The sequence below is a fragment of the Otolemur garnettii genome, unplaced genomic scaffold (assembly GCF_000181295.1).
Source record: "Otolemur garnettii isolate 467f Iridium unplaced genomic scaffold, OtoGar3 scaffold00001, whole genome shotgun sequence".
NCBI lineage: Eukaryota > Metazoa > Chordata > Mammalia > Primates > Galagidae > Otolemur > Otolemur garnettii.
The window spans coordinates 45,203,141-45,224,360 of record NW_003852396.1 but is presented as its reverse complement, the minus strand read 5'-3'; the positions used below and the strand labels follow the sequence as shown (position 1 = coordinate 45,224,360).

At 34.7% G+C, this 21,220-nt stretch overlaps 1 protein-coding gene across 3 annotated transcripts in view; it reads left to right on the top strand.

Moving 5' to 3' along the window:
* Nucleotides 1–21,220, top strand: part of SOX6 (SRY-box 6) — a 499,579-nt gene that overhangs the window by 147,857 nt on the left and 330,502 nt on the right. For all 3 annotated transcript variants that reach the window (XM_003781136.3, XM_003781135.2, XM_003781137.2), the window contains exon 2: nucleotides 46–286. In XM_003781136.3, coding sequence (XP_003781184.1) covers nucleotides 46–286 — 241 coding nt within the window. The remainder of the gene's footprint in view (nucleotides 1–45; nucleotides 287–21,220) is intronic.

Sequence of the window (21,220 nt, the reverse complement as noted above, 5' to 3'; positions counted from 1 at the left end):
CATTGACAGCTCTTTTTGATCCATACTATTTTTCTTCTTCTGCAGAAGAATGTCTTCCAAGCAAGCCACCTCTCCATTTGCCTGCGCAGCAGATGGAGAGGAAGCGATGACCCAGGATTTAACCTCAAGGGAAAAGGAAGAGGGCAGTGATCAACACATGGCCTCCCATCTGCCTCTGCACCCCATAATGCACAACAAACCTCACTCTGAGGAGCTACCAACACTTGTCAATACCATTCAACAAGATGCTGACTGGGACAGTGTTCTGTCATCTCAGCAAAGAATGGTAAGCTTTTAAAATCTGCCCACTGTTACTTAGTCTGCTCTTTAGTATGTCCTCATAAATAGGTGTTTTAGAGAAGCTCAAAATACATGGCATTAGAGTTACTTGTCTTTAGGTCATGAAATAACTTCCTGGCATATATCACTAATATACTATTAACTGGGAAAACTTGAAAAATGCTTGTGATTTAGTTTACGTCCATTATTAAGTCAGCTTTGTTTTTTTTTTTTTTTTTTTTTTTTTTTTGGGACGGAGCCTCAAGCTATCCCCCTGGGTAGAGTGCCATGGCATCATGCTCACAGCAATCTCCAACTCCTGGGCTCAAGCGAGTCTCCTGCCTCAGCCTCCCAAGCAGCTGGGGCTATAGGTGCCCGCCACAACACCTGCCATTTTTTGGTTGCAGCCATCATTGTTGTTTGGCGGGCCCGGGCTGGGGATTTGAACCCGCCACCCTAGGTGTATGTGGCTGGCGCCTTAGCCGCTTGAGCCACAGGCACAGAGCCAAGTCAGCTTTGTTAAAAGAATTTTTTTTTTTTTTTTTGTGGGAGGTGGTTGATTATCGTATTCTCTGAATCCTTGAATTTAAGCTGGTGATCTTGGTAATATCACAAAAGGTGTAATCAAGTAAAGTGTAACCATGTGTTAATATTGAAAATTAAATTAAGCAAGTATGTCTATGTAAATGAAGATGTATGGTCAATATATCTTCAGTGAGGAAGTGCAAGTATTTATTATTTTTAATGATTATTCTTGATTTATAATAAAGCTCTTATCACTTAAGTATCTATATGTTAATTTCAAAAAAAAAAGACATTCAAAGCTCCTGACTATCATTCAATCAGCCTGAAGTTTTCTCTAAATGTAGAAATAACATCAAGTAAATCACAGTGTATTAGCCAGTTTTCCCATGTGAAATTCCATCTCTAACCATCAAAACAGATATCATAGTAAGTGACGTTATCTTGTTTAAAGCAAGAATATTCAATTTTTTAGCATCTAGAAGAGCCTAAAACCATAATATAATTTATTAGATCTGAACTTTGAAAACCTGTTTTTCATTTTTTAACTTTTGACTAACCAGATGTTAATGAAAAATATTTTACATGGGCAATGAGGAAATTTTTATTCCATAATAAAAATAAGGTAATATTTAAAATGCTTTTACCACTAATAACACATTTAAATTCTTACTCAATGCTTAATGTTTCAGTGACATTGAATAGTTTTTCTTTATCAGATGATTTTGCAGAAACAGCCAGTGCTCTGGAGCATTAGGTGAGAACTAGAGAATTGGAAGATAGTTTCTAGACTAACTTTAGTTTTAAAGATATCAACATTTTACAGTTAAAACTACTGGAAGATTTATTTTTCTTAGGTGGGGAGAAGAAAGGTGTAATAAAGCAAGTCTCTTTTTCTGATTGAACATAAATTCATTTTGTACCTTAAGTTAGTAGTTTGAGTGAAACTGATTTAATGCAAACTTTAATGAATGCTTATTTCATACTTTAAAATAAATATGAAGTCCAAATGGGTATTTATGAACTCTATATTCAGTCACTGCCACTTGCTTAAAGGTAACATAGTGGAGTTATGTTTGTTTATTTATTTATTTATTTTTGAGAAAGAATCTCACTTTGTCACCCTTGGTAGAGTGCTGTGGCATCATTAGCTCACAGCAACCTCAAATTCTTGGGCTCAAGTGATTCTTTTGCCTCAGCCTCTCAAGTAGCTGGGATTATGGGCTCCCATCACAACATCTGGCTATTTTTAGAGACGGGGGTCTCACTCTGTCTCAGGCTGGTCTTGAACTCCTGAGCTCAAGCAATCCACTGACCTCAGGCTCTCAGAGTGCTAGGATTACTGGCATGAGCCACTGCACCCAGCCCTTAGTTATATTTAATTTTTTTCAACAAATATTTATTGAGCATCTTCTATATGTCAAGTGTTGTACTAGGTGCTAACTGCCTAGTGGCAAACAGACATGATTCATGCCTTCATGGAGTTTATAGTCTAAAAAAGGAAATAGAAATGAACTAAACATACACACAAATAAATGTGTAATTAAAATCATGATGGATGCTATGAACAAGAACAATCCTAGGTGAGAACATGATAGAGAAAACCTAATTTAGAATAGATGGTTAGGAATTCTCTCTCTGAACTGAGAATGATAGAAGAGTGGAAAAAGATGTAAAACCACAGAAGGAACAGCATGTATAAAGTATTTGAGGTGAGAAAATTATAGCTTAATTGAAGAAAATAAAAGATGGTCTGTGTGCTTGGAGTGTAATAAGTGAGAATGCAATACATCATTAGATATGGCTGGAGAGACCGGAAGGAGCTATATCAAACAGGATCTTGGAGCTGGCATTAGGGAGGTGAGATTTGATCTAAGTGCACTGGAAAGCATTTGAAAGGGCTTAAGAACATTCCAAACAGATAGTTCTGACCGTGGTATAATGAATAGGTCAGAGAGGGAAAAGAGTGAAAGGAGGACAATCCAGTGGGAATCTATTTCAGAAGTGAGAGATGAGTGATATGGATGCGTGGAGAGGAAGAGAGAAAGGATGTGTTCAAGATGTATTTTAGCTTTTATGCCAAATATAGTCAGACAAATAAAAATAACTAGACTGAAAAATACGGATAGAGGAAGAAATCATACAATTCAAATTTTATTTCTCTGAGAACACTGTACTTGTTTTTCCTAATAAAATTTTGTTTGTTTCTTAGTAAGTGCCAGGTGGCTTTGGTAAGTTATTCTCAGACTTCGATGATGTAAGATTTTGTCAAACAATAGATATTAATAATTTGCTTACCAAATTTATATTAAATGTGGTTTATGGTAGTATAAAATAGTTTAAAGTAATAATATGTTATATATCAGTGTAAAAGAAATCATACTTGCTAGAAATGTTTTCAAACTTTCACTTTCTTTTGATATTAAGCATTGCTTTCCACTGGAGCCTTTGTGTATTCTGAATGTCTGGAAGCCAAAATATTTTGTTTTAACTCCCACTCTATAGTATTTCCCAGCTGTGTACTTATATGGTGTAATAAAAGGATTTAACAAATGGGAAATAGCAGCTGCATTTGGAAATTCCCTTTGTGCTTCCTTTTCACTGAGTAGATTCAATAATGTGTAACAACTGTAACATCAGACCTGTAATGACTTATACTGCAAGTATCGTATCACCATCCAAGTTTTCTTTAAGGAGGAAAAACAATAGAAGGATTTTAGGTTTCTGGGCAGACCTGTAAACCGACAGAGAAGGGGGGGGGATATATTGGAATAGGAGGACTGTGATTAATGTAAAATTTTGTAAACATTTTATCTCATTCTACTTTAAAATAAATATGAAATCAAAAAGGAATATTATGAAATAAAGTGAAACTTGCAGTTCTCTTTAATGGATCATATTCTTTGCTTACTATAATTGAATTCCATATAATACAGGGTGTCTCAAAGCTGCCACTGAGGTCACCCTACATAGGGAAAATGGGAAATTGTAGCTAAATATGCCTTTATTTACAAAATAATCATGACAAAAGTTTACAAAGATGTGACCCACATGGAGATAGTATTTTGTAAACTTCTGTCACGAATATTTTGTGAGTAAAGGCACATTTAGCTATAATTTCCCATTTTCACGATGTACGAAAACTTTGGAGATGACTTTTGGGACACTCTGTAATTGTGGAGAAATAAAATTTAGAAGAAAATCTAAAAAAAAAATCCAACAATAGAAGTGTTATCCTCACCTATTCCATTTCCATTGTTACTTTCTGTGATGGCTCTCATTGCCCTCATTCATGAACAGTTAGAAACAGCCCTGTAAGTTTCTTATCTCCTGTGTTCAGGAAGGGTTTTACTTTGATACTACACCTATCAAAACCACAGGGAAACTTTTCTGTTGAGAGAGGGTAAAGACAAGGCAAAGAAGTTCTGCTAATTCCCACTTCATAATTAGAAAGAAATTCTTAAAATGTTAAAATTCTGATTATTTCAAGATGTTACAGCAGCAGAGTAAGAGAGCACACAGTTTCAAACAAAAAAAGAATTTGTTATGGCATAAGCAAAGAAGAATAGAAGTATTAGAGGAGGGAATTCAGGGGCCAATTTGAGATAAAAAATGTTAGACTCTGATTTTAATTATAATTACTTATATCACAGACACCAACATGTTCAGTTTTAAATATACTGTGCTGTGTTAATTGGTGATATCCCTTTGAAGGTTGAAAAGTTCATGTAAATAAGAATTCACCATCCTTCTTTATGTATATCCCCTGCCATTTTCATCATGGTGCCAGTGTGCCAATACCTCTTTTGCAGAGGGATATTGACATGTCCACTAAAATGTGTTTTTGTTCTCATCAAGATTGTCTCATGAGGCTGGAATAAATTCACATAATCTTCTCATGGAAAAATGTGTAGTATATCATTCTTTTTAATGTTAATAAGCATGGAGGAACATTTCTGTGGTAATGCTTAGGACTTGTATGTAATATTCTATGTGGTGATAATCTGCTAAAGAATGCAACAGATAAACTTACATCTTGCTAAGTGACCTTGTCACAAATTACCTAGTTTTTTTGGTGAAAAATATGCATACAGCTACTTGTTGTACATCAAATGAATAATGGATATTTGCATGTTGTTTTGAGCCTTTCCCCCCCTTACTTTTTTCTTCTTTTTTTGCAGTTTTTGGCTGGAGCTGGGTTTGAACCCACCAACTCTGGCATATGGGGCCGGCACCCTACTCCTTTGAGCCACAGGCACCACCCTCTCCCTTACTTTTTTTACATGTACTTTTGCTTTAGAGTGTAATTTAGAGAGGCATTATTGCCATCACGGTTTACCGGAGGATATAGTGCATACTAAGTTCCAGGCACAGGGACTTGTAAATAATACCGATAACATCCCTTTTTATCATGGCACTTAGAGCCTAATAGTATGGCAGACAGTAAAGAAGTCTCACAGAGTAGACAGTTTCAGACAATGGAAAGTGCTATGAAGGAACTTAAATAAGAAACTATGATAGTGTATGATTAAACAGATTAAGAGGGTCTTTTTGAAGAGGTGACATTGGAGGTGAAATTCTGAATAATAAGGAAGAACCACTGTGCAAGGATTTGGAAGAAAACAGCCAGAAAACAACAGGGTGGTTGGTAAGGGAGAATAATGGTGAGATGAAATCCGGGAGGCAGGCAGATGACATATATTACGGAGTCTTGAAGCCTACAGTGAGGTTTTAACCTTATTTCAAGTCCAAGAGGGAACTATTAGAAGATTTTAAGCAAGGAAGTAACATGACTTGATGTATGCTCTGAACAGATCATATTCCTTGCTATGTAGAGAGTAGATTTGGGGAGATGAAATCAGAAAACAGGCACACCTATTAGGAAACCATTGCATTAGTGCAGGTGAGAGTTTGATGATATGTGAAAGTGTGAACAGTTAGGAAGTTTATTTAAGAGTTCCTAGAGATTCTGAAGAAGACAAGATTCATATAAATAGTAGAGAGAATTTTTCTTAACTAATATAATATGGATAGGAACTTAGTCAAGAATGAACAAGAAATAAGGTTGGTGAGACCAAGGAGAGATGAGAAGAGAGTGGACATACTACTGGCCAGAGAACGACCCCAGGCAAGAGACAGAGCTTTTTGCCTGTGCGATAAGAATTTATAGGTGACTTCTAGGGTAGGCCATGACAATGCAGGTAAGACACCAACACTATCTTTTGTAACATACAAAACGTGACAAGATTATAATTGAGACATTATGCACACATGCACATGTCCACTTCCCTGCACGTTTATACTGATGTATAATTTAGGCAAAAATATACATCTGGCTTTTAACTACTAGTCAAATTAAATGGAAACAACTGTACTAGACTCTCAGCCCCAGAATATCTGAATTCCATATTTTAGAGACCTACTTAAATTCCTCCAGGTGAATATTGTCTTCCAGAAAAATTAAAATAATTTTACCACTATAAATAAAAGATGCCTACAATACCCTTTGTTGTAATTGTAATAAAACAATAATAGGCATGCTGTGATATTTAATAAATAATGATTAGGAACAACATTTTCTTGCTTGCAAACAGTTTCTATTCTTTGCTTCTCTTGTTTTTAATCCAATGAAGTTGCAAATCAGCTCTGGAGTATTTTATGTCATTCCCTCAGAGTCATAAAATTTCTGGTGTGGACTTTGTATCATTTCTGGGAATGGAACTGTTGTCATTTTATGATAACATGGTCCAGGAATTTTTAGTGAGGATTTAATCCTTAGCCATGTTTTATGTTGTGACAGACTTTTAGATTTCCAATCTTGTTACTTTATAAAAGATTTTAAAAATTTGAATTATTGCCAGTTTTTTAAAGATTTAGTCATTTCAGATGGTAGGCAGCACTCAAATGAAGTTTATTTCTTCACTTTTATGGGGACTATAGTTTAGAAAGTATAATGAAGCCCCCTGGTTCACCTGGACCTAACTTGTTTATGGTCATAATGCCTAAGGAAAAAGTTTATCTACATCTTCTGTGGTACCTGATTGGTCTATGAAGCACTGGGGAAAAAATCATAAACTAGCAAGTTTAGACTTATTGAGACATTTAGTCACTCCTCTCATTTTTGAATTTTGGAAAATAATTTCATTTAAGTAAAATTCAAGCCCAGGCTTTTATTAACAAGTGAAAATGCTGATCCTTGTCCCTGAGTCACTGAATAACATTCTCTAGGAAGCCTTATGGGGATTTCCTATTTTCCATAAACTTGAAACTATATTTGCACATACTACTATCTCCTTTTAAATTTATCTCAGAAATTTATGCCAAAGTTTATTTACAACTTAAATTAAAAAAATAAAAACATTGCATGGAAACTGGCAGAACTCTTGGTGTGGGGTAGTGAAATAGACAGCTAGTGTTGTCTAGGGCTAACACATTAATTACCTTTGTATTTTCACACCTGACCATGCGCACAGTTCCAATCTTGTTATTTATAAAACAGTATATTTTTTAAAAAGTTCTCCAAATCTAACTTGTTTAAATTAGTTTTTTTTTGGGGGGAGGGGAAGACAGAGTCTCACTCTGTCGCCTTGGTTAGAGTGTTGTGGCATCAGTATAGCTTACAGCAACCTCCAAACTTCTGGGCTAAACAATCCTCTTGCCTCAGCCTTCTGAGTAGCTGGGACTACAGGCACTTGCCATGATACCCTGCTAGTTTTTCTATTTTTAGTAGAGACAAGGTTTTACTCTTGCTTAGGCTGTTCTTGAACTCCTGAACTCAAGGAATCCTCCTGCCTCAGCCTCCCAGAGTGCTAGGATTATAGCCATGAGCCACCGCACCCACCCCTAACTTGTTTAAACAAAAACATTACTGGTGTATTATTTGGAAATACCTCAATGTTCCTGGAAATATGAAGTATTTTATTGTGATTCTTAATGATATACTTTTCTAGAGATACTTTCATGGAAGTTTTCTTTTTTATCTACCATATTACCAAAATCCTCATCAAAAGTAGAAACATTAACATATTCTGGAATACTTGGCTTCCCCCCCACCCCTTGGACAAGAAGGAATCAGGTATGCATGCTGATTAACACACTCCAGTCATTAACATGTGATTATGTGGGCTGCATATTGAGCACTTGCCAAAATATACAAATCTAGTACTTTGCTACATCTGTGCAAAAATTTTTGCATTTCTTTAGTATTTTGACAGATCAAGAAACGCTGGGCTCTATTTTTTTTTTTTTCAGTGTAATAAAATTCTGTATACAGAATGTCTTTAAGGAGCTGGGTATGCCATGTTTATTTTTATTTTAATCTAACAGGCTATAGAAGATCCAGTGACTGGGGTTTGCAGAGCATTAACTATAAAATGAATTTCTTAATTGAACTCTATCAATGATATTCACTTATAATTTACAACATTCCTTCACGTTCATGATTGTCTTTTCTGGGATCAGCCAATATTCTCCTAGTTTGCTTCAGTTTTATGTGATATCTCTATATTTCATAAATATTTTATTTCCATTTACTTTACCTGTGTGCTGCTGGTGTGCACCTCGTAGTGATGCTAGGGTTGCTCAGTTTGACTTTTCCTGCCTACTGTTCCTGTGCAAATACTTCTGTATGACGGACGTATAGCTTAGACGCTGTAGCATTTCCAGACATTAGAAAAGTTGCTTTTTGGTACTTATTTAAAGTAAGATTAGATTATTGATAGAAAGTCTGGTATAATCTAGTCTAGTTTGAATGAGCAAAACTGTTCTACTCAGGTTTTATTTTTCTTGATGGATTTAATGCCATTTGAATATATATATATATATATTTTAAAATAAGCCTTTTGTCAAAAAAATTGGTCAATGTTAAGGGAAGCTGATCTCAGGACACTGATAATTTTATGATTAAGGTAGAATTTTGTGAGCATGTTTCAGTCCGTAGATAGTTCTGATTAATGTACACTTTCTTGTACAGAATTCCTTCTTGCAATTCTTTCTTGCCTGACTTTGTGGTACATCACTCTAATGAAATGTTATTTTAATGATGAAATCTGCACATATTTGTAATGCTTCTGAGCAACATATTGTAGAAAGTAAAGTATATATTGCATAGCATGTAGTCATTTATGTGACTAATTTGAACTTTTCAAGATTAAAATAAGTATGAATCTTAAGGTCCTTCTAGATCAGAGAGAACGAGATGGTGATAACTGTGATAGGACCATATTGCTTTGGAAACAGGAAGCTAGGACTGTGTTTGCACTCCTTGAGATCTTTCTTTAATTTGGAGAGGGTTGCTTTCCACGAAGGTGACTTTAACATAATGAATCCTGCTTACACTGTTCATTCAAAAATGAGATTGAAAGGGTTGTCTCTGATTATTGAGTCAAACCACCTGCATCAAGCCGGAAAGACCCTACTCTGTTCCTTCCACAAACATATCTAATCTTTCTTGAACGCCTCTAATGAATGTGCCTTAATTGCCTTGATATGCAAATTAGCCCACTGTGTGATTGTCCTCCGCAACAAAAAGTTTCCTTGCTTCCCAAGAGAAATGTAACCTTTTTAAAAGAAGAACAACTTCAAGCTATTATTCCTTTTGTTAATACCACTTTCAATGTGATGACATATTTATTTTTTATAATATTAACCTTTTAAGTGTTATTTTGGTTCTGCTATAGTCCCGTGACCCGTAGGTATTGTTTTTCTAGGTAATGCAAATTAAGTTCAGTAATAAATCTTTGTGTAATCCAGTCTCAAATCCAAAGTATAAATTACCAACTTTGCTAATAAAATTTTACAATCAGGTTTAAATTAGAAATGAATATTTATGCATTTCATTTATCTTCTTTGTATTTTATTAGCACCCTAGAAAATGAAAAACTTTATCTAATAAAATAATTGGAAATTATTTTGTAAACTTTTACTTTCATTATAATTTAACTCTGATTTGTTTCCACTCCCAGTGTTCTGAGAGTACCTTGAATACAATATTCTCAATCTCCTCCAACTTCTGAGAGGAAATGTGCCCTCATTCAAGCATAGATAGATTATGGTAGAGTAAAAGAGATTCTCAATACTTAGAAAAGAATTAGAACATTTACATAACATTACTTTATTTTGGAACTTTTTGGTCAGTTCTAGTGGTAAGGTAAACTATTGTTTTGCATAAGCACTGAGTTAGCCAGGATTAAACTGATGTAATCCATGAACAAATTGAGAAAATTTTTGCTCTTGAATTCAGACTTAATATTTGGTCTTCAATTGTATTCATTTGTTTTGCTGTTGGTATGATTCTACTAAAAATGCCTCTCCTCTGGGAGGCCGAATGGGTGGATTCCTTGAGCTCAGGAGTTTGAGACTAGCCTGATCAAGAGCAAGACTCTGTCCCTACTAAAAACACAAAAACTAGCTTTAAGAAATCATTTGAGACTCTCCATACATGGAAATTTGCTCTGTAAAAATTTGTCCAGCATTCCAACTTCTGTATAATCATTCCCTTTATTCCATAATGCATTAAATAACAAAAAATGATCATTATTTTTATTCAGTGGAAATATTTACTGTGAGGTACTTACAAAGAACGTAAGTTAGAGGAAAGAATGTTGTTACTTCATAAAAACCCTATGTTCATTTCTGCCACTAATTTGCTGGGTGACCTTAAGGAAGTCACTTTATATCTTGACTTTAATTTCTGCATTTCAAAAATAAAAGAGTTAAACTATAATCATCAAATCTTTTGCCACTATCAACTTCTTTGGTTTCAAGATTAAAATTGTCTTACCCATTTGGCCTAGTATCTTTTACATCAAATGTCATGTATATTTTAGTTTCAGTGGTAATGAATTTCCAATGAAAGTAACTGCCTATGGTTGGTAGACACATGAATCAACCAATAGCTGAACCCTGAAAACATGTAGAATGCCTACTCAATACTAATAGGAAACCAGCTGACAAATACATGCCCACACAAGAGAAAAACCCAATTAAACTCAAGTGGGTGAGAAGGGAGGAAGGAAAGGGAGGGGGGAGGAGGAGGAGGGGCATTGGTAAGCTCTTACCTAACAGGCTCAGTGTAAGGCACACCTCCTGGGGGAGGGGCACAACTACAACTTGGATTCTACTTAACAGATGCAAACAATGTAACCTAATTGTGCTTTCATATTAATCTGAAATAAAAATAAATAAATAAAGCTTTCCTACTGTTCCACTATCAAAAAGCTGTAAAGTATTCTCATCGTGGGGTTGTCTGTCTCATGGCATTAAATCTTTAAAACATTTTATCTCCAAGGCGCTGATAATGTTTCTTAATTCTTGCTGTTCAGACAACGTTGAGTACATTCAGTTCAGGGTACTACTCTGTAAGAGCAGGAAACAAATCAGAACAAACTCAGGGGAGATTAATCAGAATGGATGAACCATGTTTCATGAAGCAGAAATATTTCTCTAGATAAAGCAAAGATAGAAGAGTACTGTTTTAGCTGTGTATCATTATTGAAAGAGAAATGTTTCTATAGCATAGAACTATAGGTTTAAATAAGTTTCCTATTCTCATAAAGCAGAATTTTTGACAACCCTCCAGAATTGGAATGAATAGACTACTTTGGGAGGTGCTATAAATTCTCTATTAATAGAGGTGTTTAAAGAGAGATGAAAAAGTCACTTGTCAGGGATATTGTAAGTCACCACCACTACCACCAGCACTATTTAAGGAGCACTTAAATATATAACATGCACTGTTCTAAGTGTTTTATTTTTATTAATTCATTTAATTCTCTTAACTATATAAGTTCTCACTGCTTCTTGTATTATTATTCCCATTTTACAGACAAGAAAATTAAGGCAAACAGAGGTTAACTAACTTGTCTTAAGTGCATATGGGAGGAAAGTGGAAAAGCTGGTGTTTAAACTAGAAAATCTAGAGATCCTGTACTTTATTAACTACTTTTTTATTTTACCTTCTCTTGAAAGGATTAAGAGGATTTAAATCAGACGTTTAAATGGGTGCTCACACCCATAATCCTAGCACTTTGGAAAGCTGAGGCAGGCGGATTGCTTGAGCTCAGGAGTTCCAGATCAGCCTGAGTAGATAGAGGCCATCTCTGCTAAGGATAACAAAAGTAGCCAGGCATAGTGGCATGTAACTGTAGTCCCAGCTACTCAGGAGGGTGCGGCAAGAGGATCACTTGAGCCCAAGAGTTTGGAGGTTGCTGTGAACTGTGATTATACTATGGCACTCTACCCAGGGTGACAAAGTGAAACTTTGTCCCTCTCCTCTCCCCTCCAAATAGGTGATTCAAGTGCTAGATGAGGTTGAACAATTGGATTTTTAAGGACTTTTAAATCCTCAGATTGTGATTTTGTATGTTGGGGTGACAGTGTTTAGATAATACAAGGCTTTTATATGAGCATGTCTTGACAGGTACTTTTTTTTTCCCTGTATTTATTCTGTTTACTATATTTACTTCCATTTAGTAAATGTCATGATAATGAAGTGATTAATAAAAGTTTTAGAATCTTTATTTTTTCTGTGAATTAAACTAACATTTTTATTTTAGTCTTTAGAAATCAGGACACTAGTGATTATTAGTAACAAATCTTTCTCCTGACATATTCATGAATAATTTTATTGTTCTTAAATACTATAGTGATAATGATAAGTGGCGTATGTTATTTCAATTTTGAGAATGATATATACATATAATGTATTCTTACAGCTATCAGTTTTAAATACTGAGCAAATGCTTTTGTCATAATCTGTTGATACTTAGAACCAAATTTAACATTTTCATTTATGGGAGATTTTTTAACCCAATACTTTTTCAAAAATATGTCACATTAGAGAGAAACATACTTTTGCCTCTGAGAAGGAACCTATAAATGTTAGAAGTTTAGTTTTCAGCATTTTAAAAAGATTAGATTTCCTTTGTCAGGAAGAAGTTATTGGAACCTAGATTAGGTAAATTTTTTTCTGTCAGTCTGTGAATAACTGATAGATAGAAAGTCTATTATATAGTACAGGTAGTTTTTGGTTCACCAAAAAAAACGTGTTTAAACTGGGAAAACAGAAAAAGAAATGTGTGTATAGTATGTGTATAGGTTAAAATACCATATTAATTATGTGTGTATATGAAGTCTGACAATTAAGTTTCCAAACTTGCTGCTGTGTGCTTGCTTTGGCAATACTGTAAAACAACTTGGTAAAGTTTCATAACCTTAGCTTATCAGTGTCTTATAATTGTGTTCATGTCGATATATGGCAGTATCTTTCCGAGTGGCATTCAGTATTGTTGTTAATTGTTTTTGTGCGCCATTGCAAGAATATTGGCATTTAAATTGCAGTAAATGATAAGCATTTGTAAATTTCTTATTAAACTTGGCAAGAGTGGAAGTGAAATCAGGAACATGTTAGTTCAAGTTTCTGGGGATAATGGCAAGAAGAAAATGGCAGTGTATGAATGGATTAAACATTTTTCTGAGGAAGAAAAGTATCACTGATGAAGAGAGATCATGGTGGCCAGTAATGAGCATAACTGATGAAAACATTGCAAAAATTTGTCAAAATCAGTGGCCAACTGTGAGAAGCATAGCAGACCAAGTAAACATTGATAGAGAAAGAGGAAAATCTTAACTGAAAATCTTGGCCAGTAACTCATGGCTCTTGGATCATGACAGTGTACCAGCTCACATAGTACCATCTGTTAGGGGGGTTTTAGCCAGTAAACAAATAACTGTATTGGAATACTGTCTCTATTCACCTGATCTGGCCCCCAAAGGACTTTTTTCTTTACCCAAAGATAAAGGAAACATTGAAAGGAAGACATTTGATGACATTCAGGACATTAAGGGTAATACGACAATAGCTTTGATGGCCATTCCAGAAAAAGAGTTCTAAAATTGCTTTGAAGGGTGGACTAGGTGCTGGTATTAGTGTGTAGTTTCCCAAGGAGAGTATCTTAGAAGTGACCATTGTAGTGCTACTCAGCGGTATATGGCACTTTTCTAGGATGAGTTTGAGAACTTGATTGTCAGACCTCATATATGCAACTTATGTAGTATAATTTGAACATTCAACTGAAATTTAAAATATATCAATGCAGAGCATACCAGGGAGATAGTGGTGGGAGCTGTCTGTCCTGGCAGAAAAGATTGATCATTGATGTTGTTGAGCTGCTGTGGTGATTTTAAAACACAACCTAATTTTATTTGGTTTTTGCTAATTATTTTTAACTTCTTTACAGACATTGTATCACCTCAGTCTCTCCAGTCAAAGACTGCTAGGAACATACCCATAGTTGAACAAATTGGATTCATTACTTATTTTAGGGAAAGAGAATACAAACCATATGGAGCCATGAGTGTTAGAGTAAAGGTATTTAGGATTTTGGCTTTCTCTGGGTGATTTTGGATAGGGTCAAAGGAAACAGAAGTTTGCTATGGATTTAGGGCTGTCAGAAATCAGGGTGCAAATCAGTAAACTTTATCTATAGGCAAGGTTGATTAGAATGAAAAGCTGCAAGTGGAAAGATTACAACTAAAATAGAAAACAAAACATCATACAATGTATGGACAACATACAATGCAGCAAGAATGAATATTTAATTCAGTCTTGCTGGTATGTACAGAATAATATCTGTTCCTACAATTATATTGGGCAAGAGGCAGGGAAATTGATTCCTGCAACTACCTATGCCATTTCCTAGTCATTTCTCCCAATTGCAATGACTTCCACCTGTATATTTCTTTCAACTCCATGGTATAGGCAAGATTCCATATTTGGATTATGCTCTCCAACTCTGAACTTCTGACATTTTCTCTGACTTTTCTTTTTTTCCTGGTTTTTTTTTTTAATTATTTATTTATTTATTTTTTTATTAAATGATAGCTATATACATTAATGCAAACATGGGGTACAGTGTAGTGTTTTCATATACATTTTGAAATACTTTCATCAAGCTGATTCACATAAATTTCATGTCATTTGCATAGTCATTGTGTCAAAACATTTAAGAACACTTAGAGAACTAAAAATAGACCTGCCATTTGATCCTACAATTCCACTATTAGGTATATACCCAGAAGATAAAAAATCACATTACAATAAAGATGTTTGTATCAGAATGTTTATTGCAGCACAATTCATAATTGCCAGGTCATGGAAGAAGCCCAAGTGCCCATCAATCCATGAATGGATCAATAAACTGTGGTATATGTACACCACAGAATACTATGCAGCCCTAAAGAAAAACGAAGACTTTACCTCCTTCATTTTCTCTGACTTTTGAAGCCCCAGCCCATTGCTCTCCACTGCTTGTAGAATGTCTGTCCTTCCACATTCCTTGTTTAGGTGTGGTCGGCAACCCAGCTGAATCAGAGCACTAGTGTACTGTAGCTGCTCCTGGACAGAGTATAGATAATCCACATGCAGATAGGATACATGAGAACAGATAGCATTCTTAGAAAAAGCAAATTACATATACTGTTTCCTGGAGCTTTGTGAGGAGCCAGATATTAGTGGAATCAGTTTGTGATGAGCATTGATAACCAAGAAAGTAAAGTAGTTCTGTATCCATTTAGATGAATGAGTATGAATAAAAACCTGAAAATGGTAACAGTTGTTATCATGCATATGTTTTCAGAATTGAAAATTAAAACAAAGGACAATTGAAAAAAGGACATTTGGTTTAATATTAAGAGTAGTTATCATTTATTGAGTTCTTATGTGCTAAGTACAATACCAGCTGCTTTGTACATGATTAATATCTCACAGTAACTCTTTGATCATATAATTATAACTACATCCTGTGAAAAGGCAGAGTCTATCTCCCATCCCATTTCTATGGGCAAGGCTTGGTGACTCATTATTGAATATAATGCAATGACAGTTATGCAGTTGTGATTTTCCAGGCTAGGTTAGAAATAGTGAAATAGCTTTCATCTGGCTGCTTCTGGAAAATGTGCCTTTGGAGCCCTGAGCCACCAGGTAGGAAGTTCAGCTGCTCTGAAACTGGCATGCTGGAGAGAAGAGATCATGCAGAGAGATCAGAGATAGAGGAGGACAGCCAAGACCCATTTTTTTTCAGCCCACAGTTCTTGAAGTGTTCCTTGCACTGGCACCACATCAATGAATCCAGTCTTAGCCACTGACTTAAATGCAATCTCATGAAAGACCTTGAGACAGAAACCATTACGGATAATAAATGATTATTGTTGTGTTAAGCACTTTGTTTTGGGGTGATTTGTTATGTGACAGTAGATAAATAATACAAGCTATTTCTTGTTAATTCTTGGATTGGGTTAATAACAAAGTGTAATTTCTGCCTCAAAAGTAGATAAATCTCCTCTCCGAGAAGGGAAGGAAATAAGGTTTAGAAAGTAGTTGTGATTGAAATTATGGCATCTTTTACTGTTGAAAGTAATTGTTTTTTATAGGCCCGTGGAATTGAAAATCACTGAATTTGGTGTCAGAAGACCTGCATTTAGATTTAGCTCTGCCGGTTCTACCTGACATGGGAGAAACAACTTAACCTTGCTGAATGTTGGTTTTCTTCCTGATGAAAGTAAAGATATAGTGCATGGCTTATGTATTTAGTTCTTGGCAACGTATTTTTAGAATGACATGTGTAGACTAGAGTGTGTTAGAGGAGGGTAACAGGATCTGGAAATTATGTCAAATGACAAATGGATGTAGTAAATGGAGGAATTTTACTCAGAAGATCACTATTTATTTGATCCCTTCCTTAAGATATTTGAACAATATGGTAGAGAAAGTAGATTTTGTGTATCTTTTGAAGGCAAGCTGGAAACAATATGTTGTAATCTTTAAATTTATTAGTCTGTTTATGCTGCTATAATAAAATACCACAGACTCAGTAATTGATAAACAGTAGAAAATTGTTTCTCACAATTTGGGATGCTGGGAAGTCCAAGATGAAGGCACTGGCAGGTTTGTTGTCTAATGGGTGAGGGTCCAGTTTCTGCTTCCAAGATGATGCCTTGTTGTTGCATCCTCCAGAGGGGACCAGCAAGCTATGTCCTTATATGGTGGAAAGGTTGAAGGGCAAAAAGAGCCTAGCTATTTGCTTCTAGCCCTTTATAGGTCAGTAATCCCATTTCTGAGGGCTCATGACTTAGTCCTTTTCTTTTTTATTTTTTTATTTTTTTTTTTATTGAATGGTAACTATATACATTAATGCACTTCTGGGGTACAGTATGGGGTTTTCACATGCAATCTGAAATACTTCCATCAAACTGGTCAACACAGCCTTCATGTCATTTTCTCAGCTATTGCTTTAAAACGTTCACATTTTACTCTTAGAAAGATTCACCTGTACCCCTATAAGGTAAACCTCAGAAGTGATCCCTCCAAACCCCCTCCCTCCACCCATTCCCCCCTCCCTTCTCCCTCCCCCCTCCCCATATTCTTAGGCTATTTGGTTATAGCTTTCATATAAAAAGGTTTAAATTAGTTTCATAATAGGGGTGTGTACATTGGATACTTTTTCCTCCAACTTAGTCCTTTTCTAAAGGTCCTACCCATTGGGCACCTGTGGCTCAAGTGGCTAAGGTACCAGCCACGTACACCCAAGGTGGCAGGCTTGAATCCAGCCCAGGCCCGCCAAACAACAATGATGGCTGCAACCAAAAAATAGCGAGGCATTGTGGCCAGCACCTGTGGTCCCAGCTACCTGGGAGGCTGAGGCAGGAGACTCACTTGAGCCCAGGAGTTGGAGGTTGCTGTGATGCCATGGCACTCTACCCAGGGGGACAGCTTGAGGCTCTGTCTCAAAAAAAAAAAGAATCTAGATTTTATCAAATACAAAGATTCACTTTTAAATAATTAGATTTATTAGGAAATTTTATTTGAGATCCTTCCCTTTGGAAATGCCAAGGGAAGAAAGCATGGTTATTTTTTCTGGGTTTACTACACTGACTCTCTAGACATCTTCAAGAAGGCCAAATTCTTTTCTCTGAAATTACTCGTTTTTCTATTTTCCCCAAGCATCTCTTTATAAAATGAGTTTTCGTCTTTATTATATAAGTAATACATTTATGGAGGATGAATTAGAAAACATAGGTGGGCAAAAAGGGAAATAAAAATTACCAATAGTTTCACCATCATTTAGGAATTATTATATATCTTTTTATGTCTATCTTTCCAGTTTGTGTATGTATTGGGGGGGTCACATATAAAAACTGAGTTTATATTCTGAATACACACTATTATCGTTTTTTCCTTAATACATTTTTCTTTATGAATGAATTATTTCTATGACCTTTTTGGCATTCATATTCAAATGTGAAGATGAAATTTATTTTCTGATTAAAGATATTATTTATGATGGGATATTTAAAAAACATAGAGAACTTCAGAAAGAAAATAAATTTATTTTCCAAGTACTCATATAACTAATAATGATTTGTTGGATATTGTGGTTTCCTTTCTGCTATACATCCTATTTTTCTTAAAAGTGTATATTGTACTACCAAACACTTCATTATCTTATTCCTTTTATCCACCTGTATTTTTGTACCCATCAACCAACTCCTCTCTATCCTCTATATTCCCACTAGCTTTCCCAACCGCTGGTAACCACCATTATATTCATTACCTCTGTAAGGTCAAATTTTTAGATTCCACATATGAATGACAATGTGTGACATTTGTCTTTATGTGTCTGGCTTATTTTACATCACATAATATCCTCCAGTTTTATCCTTATTGTTGTAAATGACAGCATTTTATTCTTTTTTTTTTATGGCAAAATAATGCTCCATTGTGTGTATGTGCACATATGTGTGTGCATATTTCTTTAATCATGTATTGGTGGAAATGATGGCATTCCAGTTACCCAGATTTGATCATTCTATATTGTATGCTTGTATCAAAATATCATACATATGATATTTGTACATATGTACATAATGATTAAAAATAAAACAATTTTTAAAATTTATATTGATGTCTTTTCACTAACATGTTTTTACCAATAATACATTATAAATTTATTAAGTTTTCTATGAAACATATGATTTTAAATAATATAAAATTACTCTATCATATGGATTAAGCCATACTTCCCTCAAATAATCCCTACAAGTGGGCATGCATATTGCCTTTATTTACTTAATCACTATGAACAAAACTGTGCTTTCAAATGATGTAACATTGTTTTTAATGGTTGTGTGGTATTCTGTTGGGTAGCTGTGTCATTAATCCTTTATTTAAAAAAAAAAAAACACCTCAGTTCTAAATATTTTGCTTAAACAATCCTGTTATTGTTAGAGCAGATCTTTACCTTTTGTCTAAATTTTTTTTATTATTTTTGACATACTTGGTGAGTAGTCATTTCAAGTTCATCAGCCCAAATGACTTACCATTTTGCTACATGTTCTGGAGGCATATAGAAGAAGCGTGAAACATGGCCCGTCCTTCAAGAGTTAAAATTTAGTTACAGATATGACTACTACATGCAAAATAGTAACAAATAATTTTTCCTAATATATTATTAAATGTTAATTGCATGGTTTTGATTAAGAACTTCAATATGTAGTTTGGGGAGGAGCATACAGTGAGGAAACTGTACTATACTTTTCTAGTATAGTCAGGAAGGGATTTAAGAATGAAATGCACTTTGATCTGAACTTTGAATGCCATTGCTGAGCAATCAGTTTTAAATAACTTCTGAAAAATCTGAGCAATGTTTATGTTAATATTTTTCTTAACATTTACCTTCCTATCTCTTCAAATACTGGCAAACATCTTAATTAAAATTCTTAATTTTTAAAAATTTGCCTTTCCTTTTCTAGAAACTTTAATGACTTTTTTGTACTACTGTGTGTGTTTTCAGTCATCTACATATATTTTATGTACTGTGTTTATTTCCAGTTGAGAGAAAAAAATTTATTATAAATTTCTTTGAATCGACTAATGGTTAAAGAACTCAGTGTCCCATGTGGTCTGCTTTTTATGATGTTCTTGTGTTCAGTCATGTTATACAGTGGCTATTGTCGCAAGAAAGACCAAAAAAGGAAAACTCTTGATGATGTTGGACTGGGGAAAGATTTTATGACAAAGACTTCAGCACCCATCAGAACAACAACAAAAATTAACACATGGGACTTAATTAAGCTAAAAAGTTTCTGCACAGCTAAGTACACAATAAGTAAAGCTAAAAGACAACCTTTAGAGTGGAAAAAGATATTTTCAGGGTATCAATCTGACAAAGAGTTGATAACTAGAATCTACAGAGAACTCATGTCACTGGACATGTTTTGTTTTGAGAAAACTATAAAACAAGGAGGGTTTTCTTTTATTAAGTAAATTTACTTAAAAGTTATTTAGCCTCTTAAAAATGAGATCCTTTGGGGCAGTGCCTGTGGCTCAAAGGAGTAGGGTGCTAACCCCATATACTGGTGGTGGCGGGTTCAAAACTGGCACTGACCAAAAACTGCAAAAAAAAAAAAAAAAGAAAGAAAGAAAGAAAAGAGATATTTTGTCATGTTTCCTTATTAAATTTGCTGTTATTGACTGCATATCAGACTGTAATCTATTGTAAGTATATTGATTTACATGCCCCTTTTACTTACAGGAATTGCTTAAAGACCTCCATTCATGAAAGACAAGTATTTATTAAGTTTTAGAAAGTTAAAAAGTAAGGGATACTCCTTCTCATTGTTTTAAGGGGACAATTTAACATGAATTACATGACTTAAGCTACTTATGGTTTTATTTATTGCTTATGTTTGTACTTTGGTGACATACTATAAGTAGCTCTTGTGGCTTATTTGGGGAAGTCATAACTTTTCATCCTCTTGTTCTGCTACTTGGTAATATTGAACTACATTGCACAGACTATGGGGCTGAGGACAGTGTGGGTCATCATTGTAATAAGGAACCCATGGTTATTGTCTGTGGTTCAGGATGGTAGTGACCGTAGTGCCATGAGTCTAAAACAAGGGATATAGTTTAATAAGTAAGTGACAATGAGTAAACTGTTTGAAATTAGCCCTGATAGGAAAAAATGGTACTATGTGGAGTTAAATGCTCTAAGTACAATCTAAACTTATTATCTAGTCTGGAGAGCCTCTCCCAGCATTTTCAGTTTCAATTTGGAAAATCTGTATTATAGTCAATGATGAGTCATTTCTAGGTAACCACTTTCACATATTACTGTTTTGACTTGCTCTTTAATCTCTTGGGTTGAGTAAAGTTTTTTTGTTTTTAATTAAAAAATTATTTTTTGGTTAATGTGAAAATAATTTGCATTTGAAATGAAAGTAAATGAAGTATGATTGATCAAATGATGATATTATATCATAAAACATAAGATCCTCTGTCAGATGTCTAATATGGACTTTAATAAGAGGTCAAAATGGCTTTGGCAAATATATCTCTGAGTTTTTGTTTGCACAAAGTGGA